This window comes from Prionailurus bengalensis, chromosome B3 (assembly GCF_016509475.1).
Source record: "Prionailurus bengalensis isolate Pbe53 chromosome B3, Fcat_Pben_1.1_paternal_pri, whole genome shotgun sequence".
In the NCBI taxonomy this organism is placed as follows: domain Eukaryota; kingdom Metazoa; phylum Chordata; class Mammalia; order Carnivora; family Felidae; genus Prionailurus; species Prionailurus bengalensis.
The window spans coordinates 69,591,124-69,607,928 of NC_057355.1; the positions used below are offsets into that span (position 1 = coordinate 69,591,124).

The 16,805-nt window shown below is 43.7% G+C and overlaps 1 protein-coding gene across 1 annotated transcript in view; it reads left to right on the forward strand.

The window, feature by feature from the left end:
* RYR3 (ryanodine receptor 3) overlaps positions 1-16,805 on the forward strand; it is a 451,654-nt gene that overhangs the window by 413,453 nt on the left and 21,396 nt on the right. The window contains exons 82-92 of the mRNA XM_043554522.1: positions 805-878; positions 1,126-1,143; positions 1,582-1,662; positions 2,133-2,221; positions 3,648-3,776; positions 6,844-6,948; positions 8,689-8,770; positions 9,423-10,750; positions 13,013-13,071; positions 13,983-14,154; positions 15,437-15,523. Of these exons, the coding sequence (XP_043410457.1) occupies positions 805-878; positions 1,126-1,143; positions 1,582-1,662; positions 2,133-2,221; positions 3,648-3,776; positions 6,844-6,948; positions 8,689-8,770; positions 9,423-10,750; positions 13,013-13,071; positions 13,983-14,154; positions 15,437-15,523 (2,224 nt within the window). The remainder of the gene's footprint in view (positions 1-804; positions 879-1,125; positions 1,144-1,581; positions 1,663-2,132; positions 2,222-3,647; positions 3,777-6,843; positions 6,949-8,688; positions 8,771-9,422; positions 10,751-13,012; positions 13,072-13,982; positions 14,155-15,436; positions 15,524-16,805) is intronic.

Genomic DNA, 16,805 nt, shown 5'->3' on the forward strand with positions numbered 1-16,805 from the left:
TTTGTGAGACCTTATATGATGTTCTGTAAAGTCTTTCAGAGTTGGGAAGGAGTTAGAGCCTGTCAGAGAACTAGAATGAGTCCCAGTTGGAAATAATATGATTATACATTGTCCTCTTTATTAAGTTCTATGCTGGTGCTCGTGGCTCCTGGCTAAGTAGGATTTGGTGGTGGCTGCGGCTGAGAAATTTGGAGAAAGTGTGGGAACAGGAAAAAAAAAAAAAAAGGGCCAGCTTGTTACAGGTTCAGGAATACTACGGACGCCATTGCCCCCCGAAAGCTTCATCCAGCTACTGTTGGCTTCTGAATGATGCAAGAATTCTAAAAGGGTGTAGCCCTTTGAAATCTGAAATTTGTAGCCCTTTCCATCAATGTTCATTCTGAGCACTAAAACCTACAGTTCCTTGTGATTCTCAGAATAGGTAAATGCAGGAGGTGAGCGTTAATTAGTGCAATTTAAAGTCAACTTTCTTTGGGGAACTCTTAGAAGCAGATTATTCCAACTCTACTTGAGAAACCTTTCTAAATCTTCATGTGTAAGAAAGGGCTCAAACTGGACAAACAAGGGCAGCTGTAACTCTTTCTGACCCTTCTCCGTGCACGTCTGTGACCTGTGGGCGTCCTTGGACAACACCGCTTGGCACAAACCCAAGGAACTGTCACACTTTCAACCACACTGTAATGTGTTAGGCCATTTATGGTAATATAATGACAAGATTCTTAGTCAATAGGTACAAGTGACATTAGAAATCCATTTTCCCGGCGTGCATAGCCCTGAACCTTGTTTCCTCTTGTCTGTTACAAGTGTCCTTGATTTGAATGCATTTGAGAGGCAGAATAAAGCTGAAGGCCTGGGGATGGTTACTGAGGAAGGAACACGTAAGTAACGAATGAATGTGAAGGCCATTCTCTTCCTGATTTCCGTCTCGTTAACTATTTCTGGTTAGAGCCCCTGCTCGGCGCATCTAAACGTGCAAGGGTGTGCTCACTTTCAGCACAATATTTCCATCGGTAGCTTTGATAAAGGCTGGATGTGTCCATAGAGCCAATCTTAACTAGACACAGTTTATCATGGTCTTTATGATTTTTCTTACTTTGCATTTTTCTGTTTTTCTCTTATCCCCAGTCATTGTCCGTGAGCGTGGTAAGTTTGAGTTTCTGGCCCAAGTTGTCTACCATGTATGCAAGTCCTCAGGGGCCTTATTTAGTTGCTGCAGTGCGGACACATTTTAGGCTTGGTGGTTGCATGTGAAGCTTAACTCAGCAGTTTGATGCCTAATTAAGAAACTGTCTTCCATCTGTAAAGCATGGGTGTGGACTGTGCACTGTTACTGCCCTTAGCCTAGCTGTTTTCCTTACAAATGCATGGGGGGTGGGGGGGGGCTGAACATTTTAGCTTTGTTGGTCATTGCATTTTGCGGCCTCAGCTCCAGGTTAATCGGGTTTTTCCCCCCTGCAGTTAAAGTTCCCTTTCCGAACTGTTCTGACACAGGCCCTGTTATCATTTTTGCTGCTGTTTTGCATCGGAAAGTGTTCTGTGTTGAGAAGCCAAACAAATGCTCACCAGTATTCTGTTTTCAAGGTGAAAAAGTACTCCAGAATGACGAGTTTACACGAGATCTCTTTAGATTCCTGCAGTTACTTTGTGAAGGACATAACAGTGGTAAGTGGAACAGATTGATTTGTCAAAGGAAAACAACATTCAGGTGCCAAATTATGATTCAGCTCAGGATGCCACATTTAATACAACCAGCTGTTGGCTGAAGGACGACAGCTAATCCATTCCTAAAAAAAAAAAAAAAAACACCTTATGTAAAAGGAACTTTAACGTCAGGGCTGATGTTATTTAGTGCCACCCAGGCTAAGTTGCTTCCAGAAGCTTCAGATGGTGAATCTAAACACCCTCCCCTTTCTGTCAAGTCCCTCGGGGCTCATTAAGTCCACTTTCTGGCATCACCAGGGTGGGAGGGCTCAGGGCAGAACTCTGTCCTGCAGGACCTGCCAGGACCCAAACAGGATGGCCTTGTGTCAGGCTTTTCGCGTAGCACGTCTCTTCTGAGTTCAGCCGAGGGGGCTTGCCCAGCTCCCTCGGCATGCTGGGAACAGGCTCTGACCCAGCCCTGGTGTTCTCAGACTTCCAGAACTTCCTGCGGACTCAGATGGGCAACACCACCACTGTAAATGTCATCATCAGTACCGTGGACTATCTCCTGCGTCTGCAGGTGAGTGGGTCTAAGATGGTGGCGTGGCTCACGTACGTCTCCAGAAGCTGAATACAGTTACCATGGGGTCAGGGAAGGCCCCGCGTACAGTCAAGCCCCAATAAGAAAGGGATTATAGGGGCGCCTGGGTGGTGCAGTCGGTTAAGCGTCCGACTTCAGCCAGGTCACGATCTCGCGGTCCATGAGTTCGAGCCCCGCGTCAGGCTCTGGGCTGATGGCTCGGAGCCTGGAGCCTGTTTCCGATTCTGTGTCTCCCTCTCTCTCTGCCCCTCCCCTGTTCATGCTCTGTCTCTCTCTGTCCCAAAATAAATAAACGTTGAAAAAAAAAAAAAAGAAAGGGATTATAATTTATGTCCACACACTTAGGGGAAGTCAAACACCTAAATATGTGTGTTTGAAGACTGAAATAGGGAACTTGGTTAAATACCAAATCATCCGTTATAAAATGCTAATTTACTTCAGTTTTGCGGGTGAAAACCTCACCGCAGTGCCCTAGAGCCACAATGCATGAATGAAAACAGATTTTTTTTACTAGGAAACAGAGGTACAGACGATGGTGGGAATGAGTCTTAAGAAGTCGCTTTGTGCTTAGGAAGTCACTCGGTTCAACTGTTGGAAAGAATTCCAAATAATATCAGGAAAATCTACACAAACATAAAAAGATTCTCTTTTCTCTCTGCTGACTCTTCACCCTGGTTCTGCAGCTTACAGTTGTGACCTGGAGCCATCTGTTTAACCTCCATGTGTTCCAATTTTCTCATCTGTAAAATGGGTAGCACCCATCTCCTAGGATAGTAAAGATGGAAAGGTTAAACGTATGCAGCGGGTCAGAACAATACATGGCACCTAAGAGTGTCAGCTGATGTGTTGCCTCCATTGTGCCCATTTTTTGGATGATAATCAGTATTGCCATTAATGTATGTTTTTCATTGTGAGTAAGTTGTCCTACATCATGGTCACCAACGTCCAGCTGAACACTATCCTCTTTCCTACCTGTTCTTTTTTAAAGGGGTATGTGTACATAAAAGATGCTAGGGATGAGGTACGTCTGTGCTTTCTCAGAGTCCTGAGTCTCTCTTTTTCTTAATTTTTTTTAATGTGTATTTATTTTTGAGAGACACAAACAGAGCATGAGTCGGGGAGGGACAGAGAGAGAGGGAGACACAGACTCGGAAGCAGGCTCCCGGGTCTGAGCTGTCAGCACAGAGTCCAATACTGAGCTCAAGCTCATGAACCATGAGATCATGACCTGAGCAGAAGTCGGATGCTTAACTGACTGAGCCACCCAGGTGGCCCGAGTTCTGGGTTTCTATCTCTACAAAGAGGTCATAAAAATGTAGGATTCTCTTGTACTCTTCCTGAGCATTGGGTTTAGCATCACGGACTGAAATTTGAGAAATACTAAACTCTACTTGTTTATTCTTAGGAATCAATCAGTGATTTCTACTGGTATTATTCAGGGAAGGACATCATTGATGAATCTGGACAGCACAACTTTTCCAAAGCTCTGGCAGTCACGAAGCAGATTTTCAATTCTCTTACAGAATACATCCAGGTATGTGCTATACAATGCATGCCTGAAAACAGAACATTTTTAACATTCCCATGTTCTGTATCCCACACAGAACATTTGGATGCATATATGGACTGTGCATCTGGCCCTAGCACTGACAATATTTATGGACAGATAGGAGCCAGTTGTACGGGAGTACTCCCAATAGCACTACCCTCTATGAGAAGCTATAGTTAATCTCCCTCTCTGTGACCTAGTCATAGCCTTGTCCTACTCTGCATTTATCTAGTTACGTTTTCCTTTCCCTTCTGGACTGAAAACTTGCTGCAGGCAGAAAATTTCTCATTCAACCTAAAATTCTTCATTTCTAGCACAAGCAGCACATCCTAGGTGTTCAGTAAGCATGGAGAATGGAGTGGAGTAATTGATAGAATGAAGGAATAAAGGTATAAATGGGGTTATCCTGAGTCTTTAGATCAAAAACAGAATTTATGACAGCCTACTAGTTTCTCAGAAATTCACTCTATGGAAAAGGTAACTTAGCAGCACATAAACTCTGTCCAGTGGCAGTCAAGTCTAGAAATGAATTTCAAGTTGAACATTTAGATCTTGCAGTGCTCTTTCGCTGTTTACAACAGCCTGTGGTCATTGCCTACAGTGGTCTAACAACTGTAAAAACAGGGTGTACTCAGGCATAATTTTCTATGATATCAGTAACCATATCATAGTCCTCTAGGATGTAATACAAGATATATTTTATTTTATTTTATTTTATTTTTTAATTTTTTTTTTACCGTTTATTTATTTTTGAGACAGAGAGAGGCAGAGCATGAACAGGGGAGGGTCAGAGAGAGGGAGACACAGAATCTGAAACAGGCTTCGGGCTCTGAGCGGTCAGCACAGAGCCCGACGCGGGGCTCGAACTCACGGACCGCGAGATCATGACCTGAGCCGAAGTCGGCCGCTTAACCGACTGAGCCACCCAGGCGCCCCACAAGATATATTTTAAAAACCATCTCATGAGCCAACCAGCACACTCCAATTATATTTGCTTATTAAACTACATACAGAACTATCAACTTGAAAAGGAATATTTTAAGGGAGAGATCAGCCCTTGTTTTACTCAAGGATTGTAAGAACATGGCGAGAGAAAGGTAGAAGCAGGTGACTGATCTGAAGGGTGACAGAATGTGAAATACCTGTGAAGGGCATTGAACAGATTTGACAGGCATTTGATTTGCTCTCTGTGGAACCCATTCTAATCTTCAGAATTTCCCTTGGAGCACTTAACCCAAAAGGGAAAAAAAAGCGCTTATTTTTGGTGAATGTAAGTTCCTTACAACAGCTGGTTTTGTTCCAAAAATAATCTAGGGGCTTCTACGGATCAGACACCAAATGCACATGAACGATGATTTTTTTCAACAAGCTTAGATGACTTAGGAAGGCAGGCAATATCTCTTGTGCTGCCCTCTCCCCTGGACATTCTGCCAAGGCTTTTCTAGAACTTTAGATGCTACATGTGTTCTTTTTGGAAATTTATTATTGAAGAGTGATTTGGAGATGAGTGAAAGGATAAAAACAAAATAAACTATAAGGAAGAGTGAATAATGAGAAATGAAGGCAGAAAATGACAGAAGAATCTCAGTGTATAAAAAAATGTAAAAAATGATCTCCCTGAAGGGGTGGGGAATAAGATACTGACCTAAGAAACTTTGGAAATGAATACAGACTGTAAGACCAAAGGCAAAAGGAACTGTACCTGAACACTTTAGTTGCTAAAGTTTTTCTTGTGTTAATAATTCTGTACCCATTCTACATATATAATGGAAGTGAGCAGTCATTAAATGGCAGGGGCAAGGTTTCCCCCTGGTGAATGGAAGGTTACAGATACACAAGGAGAAGCAGCTAGATGACCCCAGTGGAAATGCATTAGAGTTGGCTACATCAGTATGCTAAGTTCATGCTCAACTTAATACTAATGCAGATAGAAACATTTCTATATATTTTGTATACACAAATACCTGCCGCTCTGTCAGCTGAGAGGGCCTTAAAGTAATGACATCGCAGTAGAAGCAAACACAACTAGCTGGTTTCTAATGGCTTCTAATACCATTCTCCAGTGAGAGGAACCAGGCTTCTTGGAGAAAGGGCTGGTCCAAGTGCTGGGGCAAGAAATCTATCGGATGAGCCTGGAGAATCCTATGGTGCAAGGAAATGCAAAAAAAAAAAAAAAAAAAAAGATGGGGTTATGTCCAAGGGACACAGGAGCCAACTGAAAGAGCTCCCAGTGGCCAAAACTGGAAAAATTTGAGTGACAAAATAAATAAAGTAGTATTGGATGATAACCCAAAGCAGAAGATGAAGATGTTAAGTCCATATTAATGTGAATAAATGACTAAATATATAAGAAAGAATAGACAAATCTCCCATGTGGAAGAATTCCAAACAGTTTATTTTTTTAAGTGTTGATTCAATAATGTAAAAAGAGGAAAGGTTATTAACGGAAAATGCAAACTGGGAATGAAGTCATCCCTCTATGTTTGGCTTTCAGAAAAGGTAGAGATGATATTCCAGCTAAAGTTTACGTTAATGATATGAAGACCCTAAAGGCAGTTGAACATTGGCAATATTATCCACATTGTTTTTACCTGATAGCTATGTGATCATGCATTTTATGTATAGCTTTGACTGAAAACAGCAGGGCTTGCTTTTCAAATTGTGGAAGCCTGAAGTTCCTCAGAATCCCTCTTAGGCCAAGGTGTAGCTGAGAGGTGGGCAGGACGGGTTTTCAGTCCTGTATCAACCAGAGCATTTAACTCTTAAATCATGTTCTTCATTGTAGTATTTTATTTGAAGAACGCATTCTGAAGCTAACACAAAAATATCTGAAAATCACTGCACTGTGAAATTCCTAGTGGTGTTTTGTAGGTCTAGGTTCCTACAATAGGGGGCAAAAAGGAATACCTTGGGAAAATACTGACCCACAAAATAGATGCCTTTTGGAAGGAGCTATCTGCTAATAGAAGCACGTGTCATATGCATTTACTAGGGCAAGTTGCAGAGCGGCTCATAATGTTTAAGTGAAATAAGGATGCCCTCCTTTCCATAGGGCCCTTGCATTGGGAACCAACAGAGCCTGGCTCACAGCAGGCTGTGGGATGCAGTGGTCGGCTTCCTGCACGTATTTGCTAACATGCAGATGAAACTCTCTCAGGTACTGTGGCCCTTCCCTGCTGTGTCATTGGTGTGAAATGTGAAATCAGTCCCCACCCCTTGGTATTTCCCCCCTGTGTGGATGTGGCTGCTTGATCAAATGGCTAGAAAAGCCTTGCAGATTAGATCTCACTTTTAAAACTGAGGCTTCAATGGGAGACAGGAAGAAATGCCTGGGGAGTGGGGTGGGGTGGGGTGGGGGGCCCAGACAGGTTTTGCATGGATGCAGCTTCCTTCCTTGTGTCCCACCAAACTGTCCTTTCATAATTGCCTCAACACTTGCTTTTTACGATGCTAATCCTTTATGCTTCCTCGTCACTGTTTTGTCAATTTATGACAATCTATCAGCCCTGTCTGGGTCTGTCAAATGTCTGCATGTCTCTGTAATTCATACATCCCTTCTTTCTTACCTTGGCTTCCCCTCCCTCCCCGTCTCTGCCTTTCCTTCTCACTCCCCATCTCTCTGGCAAGATGAATCAGAATCGCTCAGAGCATTTATTATGAACAAATACATGTAGTGTATGTGGTTGTCGATCACCTCTCTCCATGGCAACCCATGAGGGAGAACTTCAGGATATGTTTCAGGCTGATTAGAGTAACATTTGCAGCATTAATTTAAGTAATGTGTATTTAAAATTTTCAAGGCTGTCACATCTGCCTCCTCTCTTCTGGAATGTGCTATTTAACCCTTTCATTTTTCCCCTTTTGACTCTGGCCTTAATGGGAGGAGAGAGCTCTTGGGAGCGCTGCTAATTTGGCAGTAATAGGTCCACTCCTGTCAGCCCAGCCAGGGCAGTGCAGTGCAGTGCAGAGGCTCTGGAGACAGGAGCCTGGCCCTGCAACCTCCTCACTGGTGACTTTCAGGAAGTCACTCCCCCTTCCTGGTGTTTGGTTCCATCATCTATGAAATGTTGGGAATTAGAACAAATGATGTTAGGTCTCTTCCAGCTCTTAATATTCCACACTTCTGTGATATTCTGTGTATGGCTATGACCCACACCAAAGAGGGAGCAATCCTTCTGATTGAAAGACTAGACAAAGAACTGTGTATTTGTGAGAGAGTCTGTACAAGAAGTGTGGCCCAGAATGCATTTTTTAATCTCACCCTGAGACTGCCCACCTCCTATCTTCCAAGGATTATTTTCCTTCTGTGACATAGAGTTGAAAACAGAGGGGTAACTTGGCAATGCCCCGTCTGCAATGCTGAAGTGAAAACCAAACAGACTAGTATCAAAACCATCCAGAGGAATAGCCTCAATTATATAACATTTTAAGGGACCAGTGGCAGCCAGATCACCACCAATTAGAATCAGGAGACCCTAAATTAATCCAGAAAGAAAGGAGAACCCACTTGGTGTTTATAACCTTGACACCTTAATTGGACTGCAGTAGTATTCCCCAAAAGCTCACCTGATAATTCGCCAGTATTATTGTACAAAAGAACAACATGCACTCGTAGAGATAACTGATGCCTCTTCAGTGGATTGGGTTGTTCCATAGTTTTGGACAACAAGTGGTGTCTCTGCCACATTGTGCTGATAAAAGGGAAACTAAAAGAGCTCTATTGGATGAGTCCTGCAGCAGTGAGCCTCCCCATTGCTCCAAACAGTGGATGATACGACGTCCACATTCACAATGGACGCAACCTTCACCTAACCTTTCCAGAGCAGGCTCTTGCTCACTGCCCTATACTTTGCTGAGGGATCAGATAGCTCAGGGGTATCTCCTGTTTCTGTTCTAGGATTCCAATCAGATCGAGCTGCTGAAGGAACTCTTGGATCTCCTTCAGGACATGGTGGTGATGCTTCTGTCCCTCCTGGAAGGTTGGGCTGTTTGGTATAACTAGGCATTCACACAACTGTAATTGGTCTGAGCACTAACCATACTAATCACGCAGATTGTCCTTCTGGCAGGTCGTTGATGCCGTATGACGTTGGTTAGAAAGCCAAATTTTCAGAAACAAAAAAAATGAGTGAGGGGCACATGGTCTGATGGACAGAGCCTGAAACCAACTCATTTTATATCAATAGGAAAGCCAGAATGAACTGGGGAAAACCTCCAAGCTTTGCTCTACCCTATCCTCTCCCTCTCCCCATTGCTTTTCAGTACATCTGGCTGCCAGTGTGTATGCCAGCCATCTAGTTGGGCACCCTCCTAGGTCTAAGGGGATAAGGGGGCACCACTTATCCCTATGTGTCCCCAATAATCTGATAATGAAACCACTTCCCAGGCCCCAGGCCAGATAAAAGGCACTGGCGTGGCCATCTCCTTCTTCCCTTTGTTTCTTCCCCCTTGGCTCCTAGTGGTGTAGTCTTTATGGCTTGCTGCTCCGTCCTACCCATTTCTAAACCATCACGGTCAAAAAAGAGCCGACTCACTGGACATACAACTCTTCTAGAGGTAGCTACCTGACCAGTTACATGATGACTTGGGTTTATTTATATATTTGTATGTCTTTTTGAACCTGCCTCACAGGGAATGTGGTAAATGGAACTATTGGCAAGCAGATGGTTGACACGCTGGTAGAGTCATCTACCAATGTAGAAATGATCTTGAAATTCTTTGACATGTTCTTGAAACTTAAAGACCTAACCAGCTCAGACACCTTCAAAGAATATGACCCAGATGGTAAAGGGATTATCTCCAAAAAAGAATTCCAGAAGGCCATGGAAGGGCAAAAACAGTACACACAGTCAGAGATTGACTTTCTCCTTTCATGCGCAGAAGCTGATGAGAATGATATGTTTAATTACATTGATTTTGTAGACCGGTTTCATGAGCCGGCCAAGGACATAGGGTTTAATGTGGCAGTGTTATTGACAAATCTCTCCGAACACATGCCAAATGATTCTCGCCTTAAGTGCCTATTGGACCCAGCGGAAAGTGTACTAAATTACTTCGAACCCTACCTAGGACGTATTGAGATCATGGGCGGGGCCAAGAAAATTGAGCGCGTTTATTTTGAGATCAGTGAATCCAGTCGAACCCAGTGGGAGAAGCCCCAAGTGAAGGAATCTAAGCGGCAGTTCATCTTTGATGTGGTCAATGAAGGTGGAGAGCAAGAAAAGATGGAACTGTTTGTGAACTTCTGTGAGGATACCATCTTTGAAATGCAGTTAGCGTCTCAGATCTCTGAATCTGACTCAGCCGAAAGGCCAGAAGAGGAGGAGGAAGATGAAGATTCTTCTTACACGTTAGAAATTGAGGGGGAAGAGGAGGATGACAAGTCTTTTGAGTCTGCCTCTGCATTTGCCATGGCCTGTGCCTCAGTGAAGAAAAACGTTGCCAACTTCCTGAAGAAGGCAACCCTGAAGAACTTCAGGAAGCAGTACAGGAAGGTGAAGAAGATGACCGTGAAGGAGCTGGTGAAGGTGTTCTTCTCTTTCTTCTGGATGTTATTTGTGGGGCTATTCCAGTTGTTCTTCACCATATTGGGAGGAATCTTTCAGATCCTCTGGAACACAGTGTTTGGAGGGGGCCTAGTGGAAGGGGCAAAGAACATCAGAGTGACCAAGATCCTGGGTGACATGCCTGACCCAACCCAGTTTGGTATCCATGATGATGCCATGGAGGCTGAGCGGGCAGAGGTGACTGAGCCAGGTATTACACCAGAACTAGTCCACTTCGTCAAGGGTGAGAAAGGAGATGCAGATATCATGTCAGATCTCTTTGGATTCCGCTCAAAGAAAGAAGGTGGCTTAAAGCATGGGCCTGAAGTGGGTTTGGGTGATCTCTCTGAGATTATTGGCAAGGATGAACCCCCTACACTAGAGAGTACTGTACAGAAGAAAAGGAGAGCACAGGTAAGCATAAGTTGTTCTGTCCTCTTTACTTACGCCCAGAAATAGACTTGCAATCAGGTCTGATACCAATTCCCCAGGAAAACATCGTGCAGATACCAGCTCTCCCATATCCTGATCTTGCAGTTTCCAGGTCTGGGGAAAGCAAGACTCAGATGGTTGTCTCAGGGTCTTGCTGCTGAGTGGTCTTCAGCTGACATTGTAGAGTTCACACCTGATGGCCTTCCACATCTTTGTTAGAAGATTAGTTCTCATGGCATACAGGTTTCTTCAGTGAACCGAAAGCATAGAAAACTAGGTGTAGGTTTCCTTCACTATCCAAATCAGAGCGTTCCTGTAAAAACCTTTTGTAAGCAGAAATGGCATAAAGCAAAGAAAAGTTTATCATTTCATAAAAGCAAAAATCCTTTCTGGATTTCTTTCACTTAGCATCAACAGGTACTGATGGAGGTCTTTCATAAAAGTGAAGTATAAAGCAAACTTTCGGATAGTGGGAGAAACCTACAAAGCATAAGGAGAGACCTTTCTTTTGAGACTTCTGCAGTGTCCCAAAAGGTCCAAATGATATCATATGATTTAGCATCATTTTTATTTTTGAGATGCACCCACTATCCAATTTGGACTTTGATCACTTGACTAGATTAAGGGAATAACAGTAATTCAGAGTCCCCTTGGTCATGGAAGGTTCTGGGTGTTCCCCTCCACTGCAGCATCCAACTCACAGCACCTTTCTGGCCCTAAAAACAATGTGGAGAGAAGTACAAAGACATCAGAGCCCAAAGACAACATTTATTCATTCATTTCGTTAGTATTTATTAAATAGTTAGTATGTGCTTCTCACTGTTTTGGACTCTGAGGATACAATGGTGAATGAGAAGTGCATCATCCCTATAATTTAGTGGGGAAAAAAGGACATTGTGGAAGTCAGTACAAGCATGAAAAATGTTAGGAAGGAGGAATGCCAGGTAAAGAAAATGTATAGGGGAAAACTCGCACCTAATTTTGGAGAGTCAGGGATGGAAGCATCAGAGCCATAGGCCTTGGTGCAAAATTATTTACTGTGTTTTGGTCCCTGATGTAGCCCCAGGCCCCAGACAGAGTTTGATACATAATAGAAATTCATTCTTGGCTTACTACATGCCAGGCTGTATTCTTAGTGTATGGGTATCCATTGGTTAACAAGAGAGACAAAATTTTTGCTTTAAAACATTTTTTAAATGTTTTTAACATTCATTTATTTTTGAGACAGAGAGAGTCAGAGCATGAACAGGGGAGGGTCAGAGAGAGAGGGAGACACAGAATCTGAAACAGGCTCCAGGCTCTGAGCTGTCAGCACAGAGCCCGATGCGGGGCTTGAACTCACAGACTGCAAGATCATGACCTGAGCTGAACTTGGACGCTTAACCAACTAAGCCACCCAGGCGCCCCCAAAATTTTTGCTTTAAAACAGCTTAACTTCTAGTGGAAGAAGACAACAAATCAATAAAATAATTATTGCTTGTGACACATGCTGAAAGGTAGGAACAAAGTCATGTGTTACAAAGTGAATGTGGGCCCTGGTATGAATAGGATGGCCAAGGGACTTCTGAAAATACATCATCTGAACCAAGTCCTGAAGGGTGACAGGCACAGGAAAGACGAAGGTAGTCATACTTCAGGCAGAGGATATGGCTTGTGTAAAGGCCTTGGTGCAGGGAAGGATTTGAAATGTACCAGGAAAGAAAAGGAGGTCCGGGTGCTTGGGTGTAGTAAACAAGTCAAGTGGGTACAAGACAAGGATGGAGAGAAAGGCCGTGATCACATAGACCTTGCAGACCTCAGTGAGGAGCTTAAATTTTATTCTAAGTGCAATGGTCACCATTCAGAGGGATTGTGGTGGTTAAGAGGATTGAAGACAAGGCAGGAACCTGGTGGAAGCAGGTTCTGGATTGGACCTGGTGTGATCTGTGTCCCATCTCACCCTGACCACGTGGGGCAGTAGGACCAGGGCCATGGGGTCCTAACACAGGTTTTCTCTCTGAGTTGAATAATAAGGACGACTGAGTTGTTAAGTTTGAAATCTTTGTGTTGGCATTTCTCCAGAGTAGCTTGATGCGTAGCAGGACACTTCTGTCCCGTGATCCTGAGAAGAGCAGAGACATTCTGAAGAGAGAAAGCGATGAGGACTTGTGACCAAGGAGATGAAAATGGCCAATGCCATATATGGCTCATTACTATGATCTCTTTAACTTGAGGAAAACTTACCTCACTGTTATTTTTGTCTAGGCAGCAGAAATGAAAGCATCACATGAAGCAGAAGGAAAAGCGGAGCCTGAGAAGACAGAGTAAGTTCTTGGTAGCTTCGTCTACTTGAGGTGCTACAGCACATAGCTCTTGATATAGCACCTACTGTTCTGTTGCAGTGGTAGGTAGAAAACTTAATTTCCCTTAATGCAGGAAACACATACTGTACAAGTCCTGGACATACTTCTTTTTACCCCAGCTTATACAAGAAACACATTCTGTTGGTCTTGTTAACTTTGTGATTGCACCAATAGACCAGGATTTCACCATCGCGCCAAACAAATTATTGAATACCCACACTCAGCAACTTTGTATAATGCTGATGGTGGTGCTAAGATACTGAATACATCTTACATGCCAGGGTCTGTGCTAAGATCTCTTATACAGCATCTCACTTAATTCCTACCACAAGCTTAGAAGTAAAGGTACTATTACTAATTCCAGCAGTCTAAGAAAGTAAAGGACTTGGGGCACCTGGGTGGCTCAGTCGGTTAAGCGTCCGACATCAGCTCAGGTCATAATCTTGTGGTTCGTTGAGTTCAAGCCCTGCATCAGGCTCTGTGCTGACAGTTCAGAGCCTGGAGCCTGCTTCGGATTCTGTGTCTCTCTCTTTCTCTCTGCTCCTCCTCTATGCATGCTCTGTCTCTCTCTCAAAAATAAACATTTAAAAAAATTTTAAAGACAACTTTTCTGAAGGTTAAAAAAAAATGTTTAGCTGAATTTAAGAAGACTACAAACATATTTACAACTGACACATGCCCATGATTGTGACTCATCCAAGTGGGCACAGCTCATTAAATGCAAAGTTGACATCCAGGCACTGTGGAATGATACAGACCTGAGGTTCCCACCCTCAAGGAGTAATTACAAGATTTCTTTTTAATGTAGTATCCCTATCTGGGCCAGGCCCCCTGCTGCCCTTCTGTGCTGAGTGGGCTTCTTGTTTGTACAGCATGGAAGATGGGGAGAAGGAGGGTACGGCCAAGGAGGAAGAGCAAGCTGACGCCCTGTGGGCAGAAGTGACAAAGAAGAAGAAGCGGCGACGGGGCCAGAAAGTTGAGAAGCCTGAAGCCTTCATGGCTAATTTCTTCAAAGGGCTGGAAATCTATCAGACCAAGTTACTGGTAAGCACTCTAGCCTGGCCATGCTCCCGGTGCAGACCTCAGACGAGTGGTCACTGATTCTGTTTCACTGTTTGCTTCGTTATGCTTCCTTGTCTTTCTCATTCCTTTTCTTCTCTCATTCATCTGTTGTTTCCTTTTGTGTTGGAGGAAAAGGAAAAGAGGCTAGCCTGGGGAAAGCCAAGTGCTCCAGCCCCTCTACCCAGCACTGGATGCCCTGTGCTCTCTGCCAGTGAGCTCTCGTGTGTTATGTGCTCACTTAGCCTGTCATAGTCCAGAGCTCAGAAGCGGCCAGACCATTTGGGATGCAGAAAGAATATTCTTATGTTAGGTTCTCCTGTTACTCCTTGGAAGCTTTGTTATTCCACCTGCAATCAGCCCTCAGCATAGCTTGTAATGTCCTTTCTCTGACAAACTGCCCACTGAGGTGCAGCTGCTGATGGTCAGGACAACACCTTCCCCAACACCATTGGTGAGAGCCTCCTACACAGAGAGACTGAGAGCTTTTCCCAAACTGCTATCGTTCCAGTCCTCAAGTGCTGATTTTTCTTTTTTTGTTTTAATTTTTTTTAATTTTTATTTGTTTTTAAGGCAGAGACAGAGCATGAATGGGGGAGGGTCAGAGAGAGAGGGAGACACAGAATCTGAAGCAGGCTCCAGGCTCCGAGCTGTCAGCACAGAGCCCGATGCAGGGCTTGAACTCACAGACCATGAGATCATGGCCTGAGCCGAAGTCAGAAGCTCAACTGACTGAGCCACCCAAGTGCCCCCAAGTGCTGATTTTTCTAGGGAAGATGGCAATGGGAATGCTACCTTGAGGGGGAGAGGCAGAGGGAGAGGGAGAGGCAGTGACTTGCAAGGGGACAAAGACTTTAGGCCACAGACTGGCTACATCCAGGGTGGGAGCTGCAAGGCTCTTCTGTGGGCATAGAAAACTCATTTCTAAATAGACTTACCGTCTGCATAGAGTGCGCATGCACTCACGCACCCTAACAGCAGCATTTTGGTCTTCTGCTAGTGACCTGTTTAGGCTTTTGATTCCCTGAGGGGTAAACCAGGGCAGAGTTCCTTTTAGCATTATTCTGAGCCACTTTTCTAAATCAATGGCTCCTGTTTCTCCCCAAATAAGTCATAAGAAGTCCAGCACTGTCTTAGTACAGTGGTTACCAAGGAGTAGGGCCAGTCCCGTGTAAATTTCTAACCAGAAAAGGTCTCCTGTTGGAGGGAAGGAAGGTCTCTTTCCCTTCCAGAACTCTTCTACTTCTGCCTGTCCTTTCCTTTTCAGCATTACCTGGCCAGGAATTTCTACAACCTGAGGTTCCTCGCTCTGTTTGTAGCCTTCGCTATCAACTTCATCCTGCTCTTTTACAAGGTGATACTGCATTTAGGGGTTATTTGCTCACTATACTATATACTTTTTAAAAATCAGAATAGAACTTATGCCCTTAATTAGAGAAGAAATTCTAATACCTAAGGAAATCTCTAAGTCACTGGCTTCCAAAAAGGATATGGTCTTTAACATTTGGAGGAATGGAGACACTGCTTGCAAGGAAGGCCAGTTAGGGCGTCATCTCCATAGTTTAGGCTTGTTCTAGTCATTACTTAATAAATTCTCCAAATATTTGTTGGGTGCCTACTATATTCTAGACCCTGTATTAGGCACTATAATGCATTTCAAAATGAATAGTAAATACAAGTTTTTTTCCTTAAAGGATAAGGTAACAGAAAGCCGTTATAATTGGTCCATATGTTAGAACTATTATGAAGGAAGAATTAACAGTAGTTGGTTTGGGGATATGGGAAAAGAGACTAATCAGGATAAATAAAGATTTTGAACATTGCTAAGTGGGTCTTGTAGACCATAGGCACATAATAAATGTTAGTGGAATGAATAAATGAATGCTAGGTCCTGAATTCCTGACATAGCCTTTAACTGGCTACTCTAACTTTTGCCTTTCTCCCTCCTTATCTAAAACCATCAATCTGATTTGTATAAACCTTGCTTTAATCTACATCAACCTGCCACTAGATTGAACTAATAATGGCTTTCCTTTGCCTATAGTCCGACACTTTGCCTGTGGAAGAAAAATGGAAATCTGTAGAGGGGCGTGTAGCAAAGCTTGGCTTTAAACATACTGAGGTTGAAGTGACTGCAGACAGTTATCCAGGTGAAGGTAGCCAGCAGGCATTGGAAATGCAGATGGAAAGCCTCACAGGTGTACATTTGGAAGCCATCTGTGTAAGAATGGCAGTTGAAGGCATGCATGTCAAAGGCATCTAAAAAAGAATGAAAAAATGTCGACTATGTGCGAGCACACGCGCACGCAGTTGTGCATGTGCACGTTTGTGTCTTCGCCTCCTCCCAGGACACGGCATTTCAGAAATTACCTCCTGTGGTATAGGGATCATAGCACACGTAGTAAAGCTCTCCTCTTCCTTTTTAAAGTAGGTTCCGCGCTGGGCACGGAGCCCAATGCGGGGCTTGAACTCACCACCCTGAGATCAAGACCTGAGCTGAGATCAAGAGTCGGGCATTTAACCGAATGAGCCACCCAGGCACCCCAGCTCTCGTAACTTTTTTTGTTTTTCAAGAGATAGTATTTGTCTCTCGGAAATTTTCTTTGTAGTTATGATAGACATTGGAGATTCCTAGG